Below are 22,431 nucleotides of genomic sequence, written 5' to 3'. Positions count from 1 at the left end.
GTGCCAAGCCATTGCCAGATCCGAAGAAGAAAATACCCCTCACCGACAAGGAAGAAAGGGAGGTAGCACCTACGAAAGGAACCAAACAACAGAAGGTGGCCAAAGACCACCGAAGTAAAAGGGCCTCGTCTACAGAGAGCCGTGATAACGCCCTCGTGGTTGATGTGCGTCGAGGACCTCGCACTTGGTCCCCGAGGCTGGAGTTGGATGATGCTCCAATCCCCTAGGAGACTTCTCTCAGAAATTATGATGGAGGGAAGGCAGGTCTCGTTGCTGAAGCTTTGGAGCAACCACTGCTCCTCCCACGAGACATGGATTCCTACAAGCGTTTCAGCCAATACGAACTCTTTCTATCCCTAAAGAGGGATTTAGCCATTGTAAGTAAATTAATCCGCTTCTTCGGCTGATGTTTTTTTTTTTTTTTTTTAATATTGTAATTTTTCCTTCTGTTACGCAGCTTACCCAATAGGTTTATGTGGTCGAGGAGTGGAACAAAAAGGTCTACACCGAAGCCCTAGCAGAGGCCCACTCCCGATTTGAGGCAGAAAAGACGCTGGGTAATTTAAAGGACGACTTTGCTCACCTGTCCGAGCAATTAAAAGAGGTGACTAGGGAGAAGAACAGCCTAGATGCTGGTCTCCAAAATGCCATGAAGCAAGCCAAAGACCAACGCCAGTTGCTGAATTTGACCGAGATCAATCTGGAAACAGAAAGAGTGCTAGTGAAGGATCTGCGGATTGAGCTTCAGAAAGCCAAGAAGACTGCCACCTTGGCCAAGAAGAAAGCTCAGTTGGCCAAGGAGGCGGTCGAGGCTGAAAGGCAGGCAGCGTATAAGCTAGGGATGGAGGAGACCCAAACCAACCTCACTGAGCAATTTGTCGCAGTCTGCCGAGAGTACTGCGATGTAACTTGGGGAAAAGCATTGGATGTTGCTGGGGTTTCTGCGGACTCTGACTTGAGGCAACCTGGGAGTATCTATTATGATCATGATATTCGTGAACTCCCAAAGTCTGACTCCTCTCCCCCCACACAACTCCAAGAGACCTCGGAGCACTCCTTGATCGGCCAAGTCCCTCTTATCAACCCTGAGGCCCCCAAGGAGTTTGGTCAACCTGGTAATTAGAGCAAGCCAGTTGAGGCTCCCCAGGATAAGGGCAAAGGCTTAGGAAAAGAGAAGTCCCTTCCAAAGTCTAAGGAACAAGCCTTAGAAGTTGCTGCTGCTCAGTCCAGTCAGGCTGCTAACCCTTCAGTTCCTTAGGAGAAGGCTTAGACATTTAGGAGTTTTTATTTCATACTTGTATTTTTTTTTTATTATTATTTTTTTATGTAAGGAATTGTGAACTGCCTTCTTTTGATTAATGAAATCGTTTTTCTTTTATTCTTAGTGTCTTTGTTGCATACCTTATGATACTCATTATTATTGTGAATAACTATAACTTGTAACTATAGTAATATAGGCAGACTTAACAATGATATCATGCCAGTGATGCAAACACCTTATTCAAATACTGGAAGAAGTAGGTCATACAAGAGTTATTAACAAACATAAAATGCAATGAATGATGTGAATGTATTACATGTTTTCTTGGATATCCACAAGGAGTATTGCTAAGCACTAATTTCGAATATTCCAATATTTAAGACTACGAGACGAAGTTATTTATGATGATTTGTTAAATTTAAACTTTGATAATGACTACAAGACAGTGTTAACTAACCCATATCATTTGGTCCAAGAACTTCGAGCATAAGTAGATTTAAGTTTAAACATTTAGGCGAAATATGAAGAAGTGTCAACTAACCCAAATCATCTGGTTCGAGGACTTCAGGCATGATTGGATTTAAGTTTAAATACTTAGGAGAATTGTAAACGAGTGTTAACTAACTCAAATCATCTAGTCCGAGGACTTTAGTCATGATTGGATTTAAGTTTAAACACTTAGGAGACTTGTAAACGAGTGTTAACTAACCCAAATCATCTGGTCTGAGGACTTCAGGCATGATTGGATTTAAGTTTGAACACTTAGAAGACTTGTAAACGAGTGTTAACTAACCCAAATCATCTGGTCCGAGAACTTCAGACATGATTGGATTTAAGTTTAAACACTTAGGAGACTTGTAAACGAGTGTTAACTAACCCAAATCATCTAGTCCGAGGACTTCAAGCATGATTGGATTTAATTTTAAACACTTAGAAGACTTGTAAACGAGTGTTAACTAACACAAATCATTTGGTCCGAGGACTTCAGGCATGATTGGATTTAAGTTTAAACACTTAGGAGACTTGTAAACGAGTGTTAACTAACCCAAATCATCTAGTCCGAGGACTTCAAGTATGATTGGATTTAAGTTTAAACACTTAAGAGACTTGTAAACGAGTGTTAATTCACCTAAATCATCTGGTCCGAAGACTTCAGGCATGATTGGATTTAAGTTTAAACACTTAGGAGAGGTCCAAAAACTTTACATAATAAATTGGCATAATGATTAAAGTAAAGACTTAATTAATAATAATACCTTTTAAGGTTATTTACATTCTAGGGGCATGATATTACATGACTATCCAAATTTTCCAAGAAATATGCCCCAATGCCAGCTCCTGAAGTAATACGATATGACCCTTCCCAATTGATTCCTAACTTTTTTCAAGTTGGGTTCTTTGCAGTGCGCACAACTTTCCTAAGTACCAAATTGCCCAGGTTCTAGAGGCCTTAGCTTCATGTTGGCATCATAGCCCTACCTGAGCTTTTGTTGGTAATGTGCTAATCGGACCATTACATTTTCTCTCATTTCTTCAATCAGATCCAAACTCTTTTCTAGTTGCTCATTGTTGCCGGTTGGACTGAACAAACTAGTTTTCATAGTTGGGAACCCAGTCTCCAAAGGTATGCCAGCCTCAGCTCCGTAGATCATTGAGAAGGAGGTCTCTCTAGTAGACCTACGAGGTGTAGTTCTGTATGCCCACAGTACGTGTGGCAATTCTTCCACCCATTTGCCCTTTGCATCGTCTAGTCTCTTTTTTAATCCATTAACTATGACCTTGTTAACTGTTTCTGCTTGCCCATTCCCCTGGGGATAGGTAGAGGTGGAGTATCTATTTGTGATTCCCAGTTCACTACAATAATTCCTGAATGCTTTGCTATCGAACTGTAGGCCATTGTCCGAGATGAGAGTATGAGGAATCCCAAACCGAGTGACAATATTCTTCCACACAAATTTCTGCACATCTACGTCTCTGATATTGGCCAGAGGTTCAGCTTCGACTCATTTGGTGAAATAATCTGTGTCGACTAGAAGGTATTTCCTGTTTCTTACGGCTTTAAGGAATGGACCCACGATATCTAAGCCCCATTGAGCGAAATGCCACGAGCTGGATAGCAGATTAAGGGTTCCCCCTGGCTGATAAATGTTTGGGGCAAACCGTTGACATGGGTTGCACTCCTTAACATACTCATGGGCTTCTTTTTGCATATTTGGCCACCAATAACCTTGGGTAATGGCTTGGTGAGACAAGGACCTACCTCCAGTGTGGCTTCCACAGATTCCTTCATATAGCTCTTTCAGTAGTAACTCAGCTGTCTTAGGATGCATGCATAATAAGTACGGTCCTAAATAGGAGCGTTTGTATAGTTTCTGGTTCTCGGATAGCCAAAACCTGGTCGCCTTCCTCAGAACTTTGTCAGCTTCGCCCCTTTCCTCAGGTAAAGTATCCTCCTTCAAGAATTTAATTATAGGATCCATCCAGCTAAGTTCGGCCCTGATTTGGTGAACTTGTGCTACCTCTCTTCTTGCCTCTATAGGGCCATGCAGGTCCTCAACAAGGATAACCCTCAGCAAATCTTGCACCAAAGAGGTAGCGAGTGTGGCTAAAGAATCAGCATGTGCATTACCGTTTCTGGGGATGTGCAGAAAATTAAAAGAGTCGAACTCTGACTGCAAACGTTTAACTCAGCTCAGGTATCCCTGCATTCTTTCATCCTTCGCCTCAAACTCACCTTGTACTTAACCAACGATTAATCTCGAGTCCGAGAACACCTCCACTGACTTTCCTCCCATTCTTCGAATCATAGCCATTCCCATCAGTAAAGTTTCGTACTCGGCCTCATTATTTGTGGCCGTGAAGTTTAGTTTCATTGATTTTTCGATAACGATCTTCTCTGGAGATATTAACACTAGCCCTACACCAGAACCCTTCTGATTCACTGCACTGTCTACATATACTTCCTAGGGTGATGGGCCTCGTTGAGAAATCATGCCAACCGATTTTTCATCCATGTCCTTCTCCACCATTACTTCTGTTAAACTAGGCTCTGTGAACTCGGCCACTAGGTCTGCGAGAACCTAGCCCTTGATCGAAGTGCGGGGCATGTATTTGATATCAAAAGCCTCTAAAATAGTGCCCCATTTAGCTATCCTCCCCGTGTAGTACGCACTTCTAAGTTGTGTGAGCACAATGATCGTATGTGCTTGAAAATAGTGAGGCAACTTTCGTGTACCAAGTACTACAGCCAAGATGGCTTTCTCCAGCGGTAGGTACCGAATCTCAGCCTCATGTAATGACTTACTCACATAATAAACTGACATTTGCACATCTTGGTCCACTCGTATCAATACCAAACTTACAGCACAAGGAGCTACCACAATGTAGGCAAACAAGACCTCATCTGGTTCAGGATTGGACATAATTGGTGGCCGAGTCAAATAGTCTTTAAGTTGTTGGAAGGCTGAAACACATTCTTCAGTTCACTTAAACCCTTTCCATTTGTTGATCAATGCGAAGAAAGGTTGAGAGATGAATCGGATTAAGGCAGCAATCATTCTGGTCAATTTCTGAACTTCTTTGGGATTTCGAGGAGCCTGTAAATTGTGGATGGCCTTTATCTGATCAGGGTCAACTTCAATTCCCCTGTGAGTCACATGTACCCCAAGAACTTGCCTGACCCCACACCAAATGAGCACTTGGAGGCATTTAGACGTAGCTTATGCCTTCTTAGAACTTCAAAAATGTTTTCAAAATCTTTTATATGTTCAGAAACGATCTTGCTTTTTACCACCATGTCATCTATATAAATTTCTATACTTTTGCCCAACTATGGCTCAAACATTCTCGTCATCATTCTTTGATAAGTGGATCTTGCATTTTTCAAACCAAAGGGCATCACCTTGTAATGGTAGTTACCGATAGGGGTGACAAATTCAGTCTTCTCCTGATCATCTAGTGCTAACGGAATTTGGTGGTAACCTTGGAAGGCATCCAGGAAACTCATCCGAGGGTGGCCGACGGTGGCATCTACTAACTGATCAATTTTTGGCATAGGGAATGGATCCTTAGGACAAGCCTTATTTAAGTCAGTGAAGTCTACACACACTCGCCTTTTTCCATTCTTCTTCTTCACCACCACAGTATTTGCTAGCCACTCAGGATAAAAAAAAATAAAAAAAAAAAAAAAAAAAAAAACCTCTTTAATAGCTCCGGCTTGTTTGAGCTTTGTTACTTCTTCTCTTACTACATCAGCATGCTCCTTAGATGGGCTCCGAAGAGGATGCTTCTTAGGTGTGATTAATGGGTTGACCTTCAGATGGTGACAAATGAATTCTGAATCCACTCCTGAGGCCTTGTAAGCGTTCCAGGCAAATACATCAAGGTTTCTTTTAAGGAACTCTATTAGCTCCTCCTTCTCCTATAGAGGCATCTGAGATCCGACTCGAAAGAACTTTTCGGGATTGTCTCCAATAACAACTTTTATTAGATCTTCACATCTAACGCCCTCGTCTGGATCTTCGACGGGCGATACCTGACTTTTTAACTGCTATAAACCCCTTTCGGCCTTGGCCGAGGACTCCATTTCAGGCTCGTTCTGGATGGACTCCATGAAAGACAACAATAAAAAATGCTAAATGCAATATTAGAGTGCCACATGACAGGATCTCATACACTCTCCCATGAGCTCTTTACTTTTATATATATATATATATACTGATGTATTGACCAAGTCACATAAGTAGCAATCCCTCACAACTCACAATTCAGATTCAACAAAATTAAAAAACTACTCACAAGTTACCGATTAGTCAAATAGTGAAAGTAATAACTCAACTTTATATCAAATCATCAAAACACTCACAGCAACTCTGCAACACGCCAACACCCAACAGTAAAGAAACTCAAACCCAAGTACTGAACAACAATAAAACACTATAAACTAATAAAAGTAATAAGTCCTATAAATCTAAAACCCACTAACCCCATAGGCCCACACACAGTCACACACACGGTCAGACTTTAGAGACTCAAAACTCAAGTCTCAAAAACAAATATCAGAAGTTCAGAACATGGTTCTAACGCCACAGCTCCCACAGACAGTCACACACACGGTCCAAGATTCAAAAACTCAACCAAAAAAAAAAATCAAAAGATTACACCACACAGGGGTGGCGGTACAAAACACTATAAACACATTCACACAAATAGCATATCAAAACACTATAAACACACTCTCACAGTGAAAGAAAGAGAGAAAGAGAGAGCTGAAATACCAGATTAAGCGGCGACAGAAGGCAGACCAAGCGGCGGCGGCGGCGGCGGCAAATTTTGTGTGTGAAGCAAAGGCAATCTTTTTCCTTTTTGTTTGGAGAGTGAAGAAGGATAGTGAGAGATTTTAGAGGTTAGGCCGTTACAAATTCTTAGGTTTTATTTGCTTTTTTTTTTTTTTTTTTTTATGATTTTTCAAATTTTGATTATGGGCTTTTTATTTCTAAGATTAAAGACCAAAATTTTCTTTTGGACTTCTATTTTTTTGGAGTTTAAGTTGGGCTTTAAAAAAATAAAGGGGTTAGATTGACGGTGAAGGGGTGCAAATTTGTATTAAGGGGGTTCAAAATAATTTTTTTTTTAAATATTATATATGTATATAAATTTTCGGGTCAGGGGTTCTGACTAGAATGTGTCGCCGCCCGTGTCAATGGCCTTACGGGTGTGGCCATAATGCATGAATGATTTAACAAATGTTAGTCTATTGCTCTATCAGATGGCCTTAAGACATTACAATGCAATAATACGTGCCTTACATTTCAAAAAAAAAAAAAAAAAAAAAAAAACGGGTCTTTTACAAATTGGCTTGCACAATTACCAAGTCATTGCATTTCAAACTAAAGGCATTTGGTATGTGTACAAGTCTACTTCATGCTCAAATTGACAGGTGGGTACTGGGTTTTGCTAAGCCATACGTGCCTTCTCTCTGTTATTTACAATTCATGAGGAGTTTGACTCATTTTGAAGCGAGCATACTTTATTAAAAGAGCTGATGCATTGAAGAAGTACCACGAAATAATCAAATCTCATGAGGAATTTCTGTCACTTCGAAGTGGCCTTTAATTCAAGTTTCAACATTTAATCTTTGCTAATAAGTCATATTTTCACTTGCAAGATGTGTCTTCCTGTTATTCATCGAAGTATCACGCAGCCATAGTTGCACATAACGTAGTGACAAGAGTGAGTCCTTTAATAGATTTAACAGACAAACAAAAGTTCATATAAGTAATGGCATCACATGCATGTAAAAATTTGAAGTTTTTCCATGGAAGTATGCAATGCTATTTGAGCATTCCCTTGAAGAAGATGGTTGGCGTATGCAATGCTAGTTTATGGCGTCAAGTAGTAACTCAATACCAAAAGAAGACAGTTTTGAGTATTGAAAGGGAATGGCATTGCTAAGAGCTATCAGTGATGTCTTAATGCTTTTATCAGATGCTAGATAAAATGTTTATTCTTTACACTAGTGTTACATTTTGATTCCAAGGTACCAGACCCATACTAGCTAGTTAAAAGTTTTGGATTTTTGGGTGATTAGGCATATTCTATTTGTGAGAAATGTTCTATATGTTTTAAACAATATACGTTTAGATATGATCTTCTGGATTATATGCATCCTTTTCACAATCCACATTGTTTAACCCCTGATTTGTCTCCTACTGTATCTCCAGCAGAGAATCCATGTGTATAGGTATAGAGCTGCCGAGAGAAGAACCTTGCATGGGGGTTTTGGAGTGGGCCCTGGACAAAAGAATTCAAAGTTTGATGAAGATGAACAGTCATCATCATATGCTTCTGCCAATACAGAAGAAGTTGCAGCCGAGGCCTTGAATATGTCGTTTGGAGCTGGTAGTTACGCCAGAAAACTTCTGGAAGGCATGGGCTGGAAGGAGGTATGTTCTAATCACAATATTAGCGTTTTTTTTTTTTTTTTTTTTTTTGGAATTCTGCTTTGAAGAAAAGTGTAACAACTGATGATATTCTTGATTTTAGGCAAATAGTGTCACTTGGCTGACACTAGCACACATTATTACTGGTTTTTGATTGATGATTGGGGTTGGGGGTTTGGTCTTTGATGAAGGATAAGATGACTTGAACGGATGGAAATGGTCCTCCAATTTGACATCTAAGACAATCTACATGCTGATTTTGTTAACTCACTCCCTATGTTGACATTTCATTTTGTAATATCTGCAGGGGGAGGGACCTGGCAGCACTACAAAGGGGATGGTGGAACCAATACAAGCAGTTGGAAATGTGGGTAACGCTGGATTCGGGTGGCCTCAGGGAATAGCAAAGCACCATTGAGATAACAGGACACATCCAGCATATACAAGTGTAGTCCCAATTGTTAAGGCTGTTACAAGCGTTTAGCTCTTTTTTTTTAGCTCTCTCTCTCTCTCTCTCTCTCTCTCTAGTTTATAGTAGTCCTTTGCCAAATCTGCTTATTGTTCTCAAATCTTTTTTTAAAGGATGAAATCCTACCATATTTTACGGTGGTGTGGTAGTCTATTTTAGTCTTGGTAAACAATGCATACATTTGTGGCATACATGCATAAACATTGCTCTCCTTTTCTAATGGGCAGGAAGAAATCTACTTAACAATGCACCAGTACCTGATTCTAATACTACATTTTTTACTAGACTTTTAAAAATGGGCAGTGAGACTTACAACTGCCAAACAGGGCAGGCAGGTGTTAGACCCATTCGTGGTTCAACCGGTCCAACTCACTGGTAAAATCTTGCATTTGGGATGAGGGAACCTAAAATTCAAGATGATGTTACCTCAGCCACTAACCTGGTGGTGGTGCAGATTGAAAATGAAAAGCATAAATGTCACCAAAAAGAATTACATTAATGTTTAATGTACAAATCACAAATGGAAGGGGAATAAATTAATTAAATCCTACAAAATTGCATTGAATAACTCAGTTGTTGGTTTCCCCATCAATCATCTCTTCATCTCTCACTTTCTGGATAGGAGCCGAATCAGTTTTTTCCTCCTCAATTACGCTCTTTTGTTGCGCCACATTCTTCAGCCTTTCAATCTCTTGATCTTTTTCTTCAAGCTTTTCTTGCAAGATAAGCGCCTGCAATAGATGCACAATATTTTTTATGATCACTCATATAACACGGTTACATTTAGATCACCTTTACCAATATTTCATTTAGTTCAAAGCATCTAAAGCCAAATCACAGATTAACCTAAAGATTCAGGCTATAATTGATTATCCTATAAATGTCAAACAAAGACAATCATATAGCATCAATCATCAACAACATATTTGACCCAGAAAATTGGTATAATACAATTATGCAATCATGATTCTGTGGGGAAACATGTCTATTTTCAGTTACCCCTGAAAATATGTTATATATAAGCATATAAACACTAACATAACAATAAACTGCAAAATTTACTCCAAGTAAATTAAGAAATGAAAGAAAGATGAAAACCATTTCATTTGATCTTTCCACATCATTCGTAAGCCCCTCCATATGTTTGTGCAGTCCTGCACGCAATAGAACAAAGAGAATCAATATAGCATGAACTTTGAAAACCATGGTATAGCAACATTGGTTTCAACATAATGTACAAAGAGAATCAATATAGCACGAACTTTGAAAAGCATGGTATAGCAACATTGGTTTCAGCTTAATGCACAAAACGATTAAGTGTACCCTTAACAATCTCCCTTATTTTCTTTTGGACAAAAAAGCAGAGGGAACTAAATGTTTGATGTCACAGAAACGGAAAGTGAAGATCAATTGTGACGACAATTTGAGTTCTATCCGGATTGGAATTGTGGTAGGATCATAATTCTAGCAATTTGACAAAGAAAAGAGAAAGAGGGATGCACCTTATTCATTAGAAATGAATATTCTATAGGTCTTTTACAAACAGAATGTCTTCCCCTCAATAAGGATTGATTACATTAAGATATTCGCATGAAGACTTCAATAAATAAAAAATTGTATAGTTACTAATAAGTTATATTAATTTTGATAAGTAGAAAAGAACTCCTAAAATGTTAACTATACAGTATCTGAAAGTTAAAAAGGTATTTTCCTATGTAACTGTCAATGATTGGAGTCTTTTAATTTACTTGATACATAGGCATCTATTATAATTGAAACCCAGCCAAGGAAATAAATATACATACAGTCGATACATACTAAGTACTAACCTTCAAATTGGCTTCTGAGTTCTGCATTTTGAGATTTCTGCAAAGCAAGTTGCATTGCTAACTCATGCATCTGACAACAGAATGTAGAGAAAAATCAAGTTAACCAAGAGTTTAGCATAAGGAAAATCAATCACTTCTGGAAACATAAGATAACGTCATACTATGAACTGTATTAAATTGGTTTACTTAAGTTTGTGCATAATCCTCCTTAACCATTGAGAATCAGGAGTAAAAGTGTTTCTTATCGTATACCACCTATCCCCTAACCCCCACACCCGGAAAACCGCCCTTAATGCCAGCTCATGCACGAAATCATGTCTCCGTTTCTCATAGAAGAAACATAAATATAATAAGAAACCTAGAAAAAAAAAAAATTCTCAAGGCCAAAATGAAAAATGATACAAACTGAGAAGTATAATGACAGGAACTATAATGCAATGCAGCTGCAGCACCTTTCCTTCGGAAGCTAGATTTCCAATCTCCTCATTTTCCTCTTGCAGAGTCCTGCACTTAGCCATCAGCATCTTACCCATCTTGCTTTGTGGAGTGAAACTGAGTGCAGAAATAGTATCTTGTTTCTCCTTCAGCTCTTTCTCCTTCTCCTCAACCAAATTCTAGCATTATGGCATCACAAGAAAATAAACAGACTTTCTAAAAGCAGAAGACAAATACTTTGCCACTTTGGGGTGCTCTAAAGTAACAGAAAACAAAAAGAGTATAACTTCAAATCAGAAATCTTATTAAAACAATTAACAGCAATCACAATCAGATATGGTAGAAAATGGCATGAAATGTAAACAAAGAAATTATTACCATTTTCTTTCTAATTGCTGATACTTTGTGTGATTTCAAGTTATGGTCTCCAAAGGACTAGAAGCAAACCTTGGGTTATTAATGGAACCCCTGCTTTTATTTCATTTATTGCCTCTGCTTTCTAAACTTTGCATCTGGAAACTTAGTGTACTTCAACATATAAAAAGGTCCAAACTGAAATTTTATATTTGACCTAGGAGCGGAGCATATAAATGCCCTCCATCAATCTGTGAGATGACCATGAAGAAAATTTGGTCAAAGCCTTATTATTTGTTCGGATTTAAATATGATCCCTATTCCTTTTTACACAAATCAATTCACACAGCAAATCCAGCAGTCAATTGAATGTAAAACAACATGGACGTTAGTCACAATGCCCTACATCAATGGATCAACAAATGATCATATCTTAGACATGAGCATTGGTCACAGTGACTGTCTTCCTTTTCGCAATAAAGTCACTGCTGTTCATAACCAAAAAGAAAGGAGAAGGAGCACGTCCATACTCAGGGGTAATAACACCCATATCTAATGAAGGAGTTTTACAAACCTTTAAACGTGTAAACTCTTCATGAATTGCAGGATCTAGTAATAATCTCCTAGCCTGTCAAATCAAACACCATACCAATTCTGTTAGTTAATTTAAACAATTAACAAAAAAGAGAACACTTCTTTCCCAAAGAAACCAAATAAGGAAACATTTATCTATGAAATTTCCAATTGATAGAGGATAAAAATTTTTAGAATCAAGAAACCATGAAAGAGTAAAAGCAAGGATTATATTGATGTTATCAGAAACAATACTGTCACAGCAGTAAGGTAACCAAATAGAGGAATCAGGATGACTAATATTGTTGGAAATAGTGGCAATTAGCCATTCAAGATCAAGAATGCGGATGACATTTGGAAATGTATTGTTACCACACACATATTTTCATAAGACTACATATGATAAAGACAAGGCAAACAAAAATTGCCTGTATGCAAGCCTAAGAAAACACAAATTTCTACGTATAACTAGCTCAGAATTTCCACACCGATGCCTAACCAATCCCATTAACTTACAAAGATGCACCTAGAACAGGTTATATACTTCAAAGAAACATTGTCTGAGCCTCAATAAACAAAGGAATCTAGTTCTCAGTTTGCCCATCAAGTACCATCCCACAACCTTAAATATGACCACCAGTTTTCAAAGCTGAAAAGCTTGGCAAGACTGCTTTCAATGCCAGTATGAGCATCACTATAATCTTAATATATTTAGGTAAGTGCATATTTAATTTGCTATTAAATATGAGTTTTTAAAAAGTAGCAAATTATTTCTGTAGTAGGACATGCACAACCATAACAGATTTTAGCAACTTTTGTGACACAAAAAGAAACTGAATTATAACATTTGAAGTTTAAAAACAGTTCATAATTAAGTTTTTACCAGAGTACAGAGAGTCACACTAGCAAGCTAAACATATTTGAAAGTGTGGAGACATGAACAAGTTACAAGATACAATCCAAATTTTTAAGGACATGTTGCTACACAGTCCTATAACATCAAACACGTGTCCCCTTATGGCATCTTATCCTCGTCTCCAAGCATATTAGCAAACAATTGTAAGGATAATATAACTTGCAAGGAAAACGTTATTTTCATAAGTTTGTAGGTCATTGAAAATGAACAAAAGCACTGGCTCTCTCTAGAGAAAGTGGGGAAAAAAGTTAGCAGTAAATTTAACCACACTTCCAATGTTGAACTCCAGCAATTGCACCATGAACTCAAAATGAGTACTCAACAAGGGATGATCTTGAGGAATTAGGCCAGGGAACTTGCACTGTGACCATCTTATCTTCATAACTAAATTCCACACCTACTCCATCAATCTTGTAACTCATAGGTTTCTCTGATGCAAACACTCTCATTTCTCCACTTCCCCTGACTCCAACTCTTACCAAATTCTCATCATCATCAAATTCAACTGACTGAATTGCACCACCACATTTCAGCATGTCGACTAATCCAATTGGAGCAAATTGGATTGTTTGTTTGGGCAAGACTGTCACTGGAGAAACAATGGCTCAAGTGAAATCTCTAATGTCTCTGATGACTTCAACAGCTTCAGCTTCTTTTCTTGGAGCATATAGACTGCAAATATATCCACCCCTTTTGTGGAAATGGGGTGCTTTCCATTGTTCCATTCAATATCTTTAGGACTAGTAACACAAGTCACTAAGTGTGAAAACTGTGAGGCACTCTTGTTTTGCCTGGATTGAGGGCACCACCCCACTCACCACCCCCTCCTTGACAGTTGAAAAGTCCTAAAACTCCTGTGTGCTGTGACAAATTTCACAATACATAAATCATATGTTGGATTGCATATTTGGTCTCTCAAAATTTCTTTGTACTTTAAAATATTCCAAAAGGTTCTTACTATCATTCAATGGATGAAAAATGCTGACATAACAAACGAAATTCAGGAAACCAAGATTACTTTGATGACATGATATGAGTTCCATTTGCCACTTCAAAATCTTCCATCCATTAGATAATGATAATGACATTTTAAAACAATTTTGAAAGAATATGTATTAAAGTGAAAAATTTTAAAGTATAATTTTGAAACAAATTTCAAAATTGAGAACTAAATATGCAGTCTAATCTAAATTGTATTATATTATGCTTTAAAAATATACTTTTAGGTATGCTACAATCAAACTTGCTTGAACTTGTAAATATTAATGGCTTACTTTGTTAAGGTTCCAAATCTTGAGCATTGTTTTCCCATCATGTAAAGGGTCTTCAAATAGGCAATCTCTAGTAGGAAGTGCATGGTATTGGCATCGCAGATAGACCCATTTGGCAACACTAGGCTTTTGAGTAACTTAAAGTTGTGTTTTCCAATAGAGTCGCTTACATAAATTGGTCCACCAGAAATAGCTCGGGATGCAGTATGGAATTCAGCACAAGGATGAGTGGATTGGAACATGTCGCAATCTGGACGTATAAAATTTCCCATCCACAAGCTATTAAGGCACAGTGCATCATGTGACACCCTTGTAGCCAAAATATACCATTTGGATCCCCCAATGGGTCAGTACACCAAAAATCATCTCCTATATGCATCACAAACAGTACTCAAAAATTTAGCTTAAAAGACCATTTGCTAAACCGGATATGAGTGTTCTTATCAGCTCAGCATCTGAACTGTAACTTAGAAATTAGTCATTGGACCAACTGAAACATAGATTAGATAGTGACATGGTGCCATTCATCACTCTTGTGTCTGCTTTTCTATGAATGATGGGGTATAGCAAACACAAATGAATGAGAATAGACTAAAAACTTTATAAAACCTGATGGCAAATAACAAAAACAATGCCTGGATTTCCACCCCCCACCCCTCATTGTTTTGTAATGGAAGCTTCTGCGGATTCATGTAGTGGAAAGCATGAGAACAGTTTCACGCAAGAGTTTCTATCTATGCTTTGGCTTATCAATTCTATTTCTAGAATTTGGCTCAACAAATCTATGTGAAGAACTAATAATCTGCCTGAGGGTTTACTTTGCAGCTTCATTTGGTTGAAAGGGAAACATAGAAAAAGGAATGAAGAAATAGAATCTGATTAGATTTCCAGTAAAGCATGACCCCGATTAGATTAGGACATAGTACAAAAATAAGTGTCTGAAACAATCAAATAACTCATGATTTATAACTTAATGCTTTTAAAACGAGTTAAAAGAATAATGGCATTGAAAAATCATAGAATTAAGTCAAAATTTTGACTTCAACTTCTGCTGTATACAAAAGTAATGAGTATTCAATCAAACCAAATTGTCTATATCACTAGACCACTTATCTGCAATCTCACTAAACCCAGCCATCTTATATCATACAAAATCATATATTTCAATAATTCCATGATTTTCAGGAAACTCTAACTAAATCAAGTAGTTAAAACGTATTTAAAAAAAAAAAAAAAAAAAAAAAGCTCAGTCAACTAAGGGTGCAAAGAATATTAAGCCTTCTGTGATATAGTGAAATATAAAATTAGTGTTGTTTATTTATTGCTTACCACCAATAAATCAACTTTCTGCAACCTGGACGGATTGCAGAAATTAAGCCCTTATACTGGTGGGGGCTGAAGGCAAAGAGATTAAGCTCGTCAAATTGTTCATGAGGGCAATCACATGTGATAGGATTATTTTAGTTAAGCATGTATACAGCACCATTACATTGCCATCTTTGTGGTTGTGAACAATGTTATTGACACAAATATCAATTGGGAAATAATAGCCACAATCTCCATTAAGATTTTTTTCATAATAAATTAATACCTCTGATGTTCATGTCATAAACAATAAGAAGGAAGAAAGAAACAACATAACAAGAGCTCGAATTCAAATTGCATATTTGATACCAAAAGACTTGTTATTGAACTTCACAAAAATAGCCACCTTCACAAAAACAATCTCTTATTAATCATGGAATGGAGATGCTAAGGGGCTGGGCATCAAAGTGGGTGATCACTATGTCCCAATTCATTATGGGTGTATTTTAAATCCTTCTTTGAGGATTTGATGAATGCTAAGAATGTAAATTGATGAATGGTGCACATAAACCTTGTTTTGCTCTTATCTGCTTCAATTTTAAAATTTGAGGATTGTTGATCAAAAGAAAGAAATAAAAAATTTGCATACAGATTTCATTAAAAAAAAAAAAAAAAGTATTTGCATACACAAGTAAAAAAAAAAACCTGCTTAGTATATGAAATTTGAATAAATTAATGCCTGATTCTTAAAAAGTTATCTATGGAATACTTCAGTTCATCTTTCTCTAATAATGGATGTTTTGGGTTGTTTGCAAATTATTTTGGCAGTCGAGAGTGTAATCGCCATGCTCAATCATGACAGGATGCTAAGAAAGCTATCCACAACAAGGGTGCAGGATGGTAAAATTTAAGCACTTCTTTTCTTCTAGTACTGTTCATGCAGCCCCTAAATACCACAGAATCATCTCCATTTCCTTATTTCTTACAACCCCTAATCAATCCTTTCTTTTATCCATCAACACCTTAAAACTCTGCATACTTTCTTCAATCAAATAATCATCAAATAACTCATCTACCCACCTTTTAATTCTTAATATAAACCCATAACCCTCTATTTAACAACTCTAAATCAAAATTTCCTCATATCCTCCTAATTCCTAAATGTAGGGGGTAATGACAGGGTTCAAAGCGATTTAAGGTGTTGACAATAGCATAAGAATGCACAAGTCAGAGTTTGTTCAAACAAGTGTTCTTAATCTTAAATTGAAAAATTCTTCTCAAAAATAAATCAAACATCACCCCCACCATACCCCAAATAAAAAGTGTCATAAAGCCATGAAAAAGGTATATAAATCCCATTTTATCGATACTAAAAACAACAATTAATCTATCATTGGGAAAAAGGTTTGCATCATTTTAATGGTCAAGCAAATAGGAGATTGGAGTTGACATAAATATCAATTCAAATACATGTTTAAAGTTAGGGAGTACCAAGGGCCTTCCATTTTTGTGAAATTTTATCTAAATTCCATACACAAATTAAATGAAGAATATATCTACCTCACATTAGTATTAGTCAAGTAGAATGTTTACACCTACATCACAGCATTTACTCTAGATATTGAGAATTGTCCATTTACCATAGTTACAGTTCATTACAGTACAAACTTAGTACACAATAGACCATCTAGAAAAGTTACCTTGTGCATTGCACAACTGATAATATTTATTAACCACTGTAGCAACACTCAAATAAAAAATTCTGAGGTAATCCTCCTCAATCCACACCCTCTCCTTCCACCAACAACGACAAACTCATGAATTTAGAAAAGAGCAGGTAGTAAAGAAAAGAATGCAACTATATTCTATCAAAAGAATAAAAGGAGGTTACAAAAGGATTACCTCACTAATTAACAAAAAAAAAAAAGGATTACAGCACTAATATCTTGTTCCACATAATCAAAAGGGGAAAATGAAAAAAAGGTCAACACAAAAATACCACTCATGTTGTCAAACTTCCAAGCAGTTGTATCCCAAATCCAAATGACCATCCCTGCAGTATCAACACTCTTCAATTAGCATGACAATTATAAAAATAACAAATATATAAAATTAGAGTAAAAGAGGCATATAAATTACAAAAAAGGAAAAGTCATAAATAGAGAAAGAGATGCATACTTACCCCACGAAGCCATCAAAAAAGAGCTTTACCCCAGGCACAACGTAGGATTGGCATGACAGAATAGAGGTATCCAAGCAAAAAGTTGATCCTTGCTTTGGGTAAAGTTTGGAAATACGAAACTTCAGGCAATGAAGGCGAGATGTGATGCTTTCAAGAGGGGTAACAGGATCGTAATGCTGGTAGGGGGATCCCCAAAACAAGCAGAAATCATCACCAGCTAGATGAGCCAAGCGCGGAGGAGAATCAATCTCTCCATCCAATAGACATTCATCACTATCATGTATAGGGACATAGGCTAATGACCACTCGTTTGTGATCACATCAAATGCAACTAGGCATTGATAGTTGAATTCATACCAATAAAACTTGCTATCAACAGCCACAGGTTGTCCCCGAGGGAAAAGATAAAAGCCATCCTTGTTTATAAACTCTTGTTGTCTCCAACACTTGGTATGCACATCATAGATTTGGAGAGGACAAGACTGCAAAGTTGAACCTACCACTATAGTTGGGGTTGGGACCTCTATAGCTACTGAAAAAATATTGCAAGTATTTTTGGGACGACAAGGAGGATCCACTAGAGAGTCCCATCTATCAAGACTCAAGTCGTAAGCCATGGCCCAAGGTTTGTTTTCTTCATAACCACCTAGGCAATAAAGCTTATTGCCAAGAAAGAGGGCATGTGCTGACGACACGCCATTAGGCATTGGAGGAAGAAACTCTTGCCTAGATTTTTTGGTATTTGTAAGGTCAAAATGAGACACTAAATCGTCGCGTCCAGAAGCACAAAGACCGTGGCCAGGTATATGGTATAAAGTGTTGTTGGATCCTAAAACGGAACACTTCCTTCCTGAAGGTACAATCACTGCGGGTTTGATATGCTGCTGCTGGTGGGAGTTTGGATGAAATATTGCTTGTAGAAACGGACTAGGACCAGGAGGAGGAGGAGCCTGATTGTGATCAATATCGTCGGAGATGTTAAAGACATACCACTCCAAAGCCATACGAGAACCTCGTACGAGAATACAAGCAAATTTCTGGCATGGAAGAGAATCTTCATCACACGATGGTAGTGAGAATGTAGATGAAGAAGGTGGAGACGACGAAGACAAAGAGGACGGTGATTTCGGTGTTGAAAATCTGGTATTCGACATGGCCAACTCTGGATAAAACAAAACAAATCTCTCAGAATATAAGTCAGAACCGTAACACTAACCCTAACCCTAACCATGGCATAAACTAACAACCGCCAAATAATCAGAGCCTTAAAATACAAGAATCAAAGAATTCCATATATACGAAATTAACAAATGTAACATGGAATTCAATATAAACTAATCAAAGCAAAATCAATACCCCTAAATTACAGAAAATCGAATCAAGAGAGAAAGAGAGAGAGAGCTTACTTGCAATTTGCTTTGCGAAGAGAGGATCCGATAGAAAACGGAGAGACGCAAGCCAAACAAACGGACGACTATGAAAAAGAGAGAGAGCAGAGAGCGTATTGCTTGTTTGTGTTTGTGTTTGGTGTTGTTATCTATTAGGAGGGAGGCGGTGGACAAATACCCTAACCCACCGCCGTTTCTCTTCTTCTCCTTTCTTCACGCAATCCATCGACCTTTCCTTTTTTTTTTTTTTTTTTCCTTTTTTTGAGAAACCCGTGGATAATAACCCCATTAAGCGTTTGCACCATGCAAACGCAGGTTTTTGAATTAAAACGCAAAATTTCCATCTATTGGCATTGCGATTTTTTAGCAATTGCGTTTTCAAAAATGCCAAATTTGGCGTTTTGGAAAGGAAATACAGTCGAACTTTTGCGAAACCGCAATTTTAAAAACTCACCACAATCCAAATTTGAAGGGGTCAATACTTAAAATATCCTCAAATTTTTGCTTAATGACGAAATTATTGTTTAATGACAACTTGTACCTGCTACTTCTCGTTGTTCTCTATGCAAGTTGCAGAACAACATCACAGCAAAGCTCCAATCAGTGGCGGAACTAGGATTTCAATTCAAGGGGTGCAAGATTAGAAGTCAATATTAAAAATAATAAAAACAAAAAACAATGACAACTATAAGTGTCATACAAAGACTAATTACAAGTAAACTATAGTTAGACATTTAAGTTAATACTATAAAATAAATTGTAGAAATTAATTAATTTGAAAAATATTAAAAATATAGTAATTTATTTACAAAGTTGTATACACGTCTCACTATCTTTTCTTGATTGTTTTTGAAACTATAAGTGAAATTCCACTTTCTATTTATTTTTCAAAATAATTAAAATTTTTGTTCATAACATAAACCCACAATTTTAAACTGAAATGTCAAGAAATTGAGAACAAAAAAAAAAATGTAAAATATAGGACTATCAATTGAAATGTCATAAGAAATACACTTTTTTTTTAATTATTATTATTATTAATAAAAGCTAACAGCTGACAAGTCAAAGCTTGTGTGTTATTGTGCCTAAGGAAAATTCTTCCATTTATTTTTGCTTGTGTCAGGAAACTTTTTCCCTTTTTTTTTTTTCTCCCTTACACGGTGTCATTGACTTATTGGGCATTAGGTAAGCTTGTCATTTTCCCTTTATTTCAGCAGGACCAGGAAGCTATTTTCCCTGATTTGGATTTAGTTTTTGCATCAAGGAGGGTAAAGCATTTTAAAAAAATTCCTTATTGTAATACATATGGAATATTTTTGGAGGAGTCAGGGGGGGCACTTGCCCCCTCTCGCCCCCCCTTGGCTCCGCCTCTGGCTCCAATGGTAGCTAAGACACACTGGGTAGAGGCTTCCAGACCTAGTGTATCCAAATCGCATGTAGCATTATATATTGGAAGTAGAAAGAAGACGCACTGGCAGAGCCTCAACTGCACCATCTGCAAGCTCAATCACCACAAATAGAGAACGCCATGCTGCAAGCTCTTTATTTCTCCCTCTCCCGTTAGTTTTTCACTACGTTATTTGTGATTTGGGTTTCAACTTTTCAACTCTATTTTGTTTTTGTGGTTTAGAATAGATGGCAGGCTTGATTTGGGAAAGTTATATTATTATTATTGAGTGGTGAACCGCCTAACGAGTGGTGGGACTATGAGTGTATGGGTCCAGTTGTCCGTACGTAACAAATCGTAATCAGTTTTGGATTGAGGGCAAAAGAAAAGCAAGTCCTAATAAGCTTAGGAGTAAGGATTACATTTACGGTAAAAGAGTAATTTCATTAATAAATTTAAATTAGAATCATTAGTGAAGATTTTGACCACATTTCCGCACCAAATTCTAATAAGTTTTAGGATTGTGGGCAAAAAAGCAAATTCCAACACTAATAGGTTTAGGATTGTGGCGAAAAAGTAATTTCACTGATAGATTTAAATTAAAATAATTAACGTAAATTTACAATAACTTATTCTTGTAGCGTGACCACCACACAAAAAATGCACAATAAAATTAATTTATTAAAGTTTTTTTATTAAATTGTTCCAGTACTGCATGTGATAACATTGCAGAGGAAATTCTGCGCACCAACTTAATACATATCTTTTTTATCAGGCTAATATTGCACAGCACCTTTTATCTCGTTTCAGGTATAGAAAATGTTTAAATTAATCATCATTACTACTGATTTAAATTTTTCAAAACTAGCACTAAACATATATTGATATAAGGCCAACACTCAAAAAAGAAAAGCATTGCTACATAGCTTACCCAATGATAGCATTTAATACAAACTTAGAAACTTTAAAACCTTTCACCAGGCAATGCCATAATGTCAACTATCAAGCTTCAAAAAAAAAAAAAAAAGCCCCACCCACACTTTCACGTTCATGCATGAGCACAAAAATACAACTTGAATATCAAATTAGTTTTATTACCAATTAAATTTCAGATTTACACTAATATTATGTTTTTTGAAAAATTATTGAATATTTCTGTAATACTAAAAATGCATACTCCCCCTCTAACATAAATTGTAGGTCATACCATAAATTTAAGGCGAAAATCATATTTTTGTTCCTACATTTTTAGGCGATTCCCACTTTAGTCTCTAGATTTTATTTTTACTGCTTTTAGTTCTTATCTTGAAAAACGCTTCCCGTTTTGGTCTCTGCAGTTACGTCAAAGACAGAAAATATACATGTGGCAAATGGCAGAAAAAATAAAATAAATTATTGTCCACGTGGCCTATTTGCCCCTAAAAGGACCCAGCCCAACATAATGGGCCGAAAGCCCATAGGAGAGCTATTTTGCGACCGAGAAGAAGGAGATGGAAAGGGCAAGGCCCATCTGGAAGTGGGACCCTCAGAAGGAAGAATTATTACAATCCGAAAAGGATATCTCCTGTCCGAAAAGGTTGTAATCCTCTAACTCAAATATTATAAATCAATTGAGTGTGTAAAAGGCTAAAATGACCTTCCGAGAACTCCACCTGATCAAGATAAGCTCTGAGTAAGCTGGGAAATGATAAGAATGGAGAAATATCTAAAGGGAAAGCTGCTACCACTGTATTTAATACTCTGCAGCAACTTTTCTGGCCGCATTTATGTGGAGAAGACCCCTGAACAGTGCATCCTAACCTACCGCCACTCACACAGAGCTAAAAGAAGATGCTTAACGTGACATGTACTCAAGCAAACTCATAGGTAAGGAACAAGTGGACGATGGAGATGAAGAGAAGTGTGGCTATATAAAGGAAGGAGGCTCCTAACGAGAGGGAGGAGGAAAAAAGAACAAAAAAGAAAGAGAGAACTTGACTGTAACCCTAAGACCTTTGTTCATCAGATAAACAATAATATAACTCTTCAGATTTTCAGGCTTTACGCGTAAATTCATGTTGGCTTGTGTTCGAAAGTTGTGATTCGTTGTTGTCAATCCAATACTTAACCTAGCTCTTTCA

At 37.1% G+C, this 22,431-nt stretch overlaps 3 protein-coding genes and 1 non-coding gene across 4 annotated transcripts; 1 reads left to right on the top strand and 3 right to left on the bottom strand.

Moving 5' to 3' along the window:
* Nucleotides 1-2,736: 2,736 nt before the first annotated feature.
* On the bottom strand, nt 2,737-4,683 carry LOC136071338 (uncharacterized). Its single transcript, XM_065782487.1, has 4 exons — nt 4,497-4,683; nt 4,036-4,178; nt 3,316-3,933; nt 2,737-3,219 (listed from the first exon to the last, which is right to left on the bottom strand). Exons 1-4 carry the CDS (start codon nt 4,681-4,683, stop codon nt 2,737-2,739), a joined length of 1,431 nt encoding a protein of 476 aa, XP_065638559.1.
* Nucleotides 4,684-7,399: 2,716 nt separating this feature from the next.
* Nucleotides 7,400-8,891, top strand: LOC111991482 (uncharacterized). The gene is made up of 2 exons (XR_010632629.1): nt 7,400-8,205; nt 8,510-8,891. It is a non-coding gene; the product is annotated as an uncharacterized LOC111991482 (transcript).
* Nucleotides 8,892-9,146: 255 nt separating this feature from the next.
* On the bottom strand, nt 9,147-14,311 carry LOC111991484 (FKBP12-interacting protein of 37 kDa). Its single transcript, XM_065782506.1, has 6 exons — nt 14,053-14,311; nt 11,864-11,917; nt 10,953-11,114; nt 10,501-10,570; nt 9,770-9,825; nt 9,147-9,402 (listed from the first exon to the last, which is right to left on the bottom strand). Exons 1-6 carry the CDS (start codon nt 14,077-14,079, stop codon nt 9,241-9,243), a joined length of 531 nt encoding a protein of 176 aa, XP_065638578.1. The 5' UTR covers nt 14,080-14,311; the 3' UTR covers nt 9,147-9,240.
* A 2,731-nt stretch (nt 14,312-17,042) lies between these two features.
* Nucleotides 17,043-19,190, bottom strand: LOC111991469 (uncharacterized). The gene is made up of 3 exons (XM_024023238.2): nt 18,943-19,190; nt 17,537-18,698; nt 17,043-17,407 (listed from the first exon to the last, which is right to left on the bottom strand). The coding sequence occupies exons 2-3, from the start codon at nt 18,688-18,690 to the stop codon at nt 17,365-17,367; spliced, it is 1,197 nt and encodes a 398-aa protein (XP_023879006.2). The 5' UTR covers nt 18,691-18,698; nt 18,943-19,190; the 3' UTR covers nt 17,043-17,364.
* Between the last annotated feature and the right edge of the window lie 3,241 nt (nt 19,191-22,431).

Source organism: Quercus suber, unplaced genomic scaffold (assembly GCF_002906115.3).
Source record: "Quercus suber isolate HL8 unplaced genomic scaffold, Cork oak 2.0 scaffold_304, whole genome shotgun sequence".
Lineage (NCBI taxonomy): Eukaryota > Viridiplantae > Streptophyta > Magnoliopsida > Fagales > Fagaceae > Quercus > Quercus suber.
This window is presented reverse-complemented; position numbering and strand designations above follow the sequence as displayed.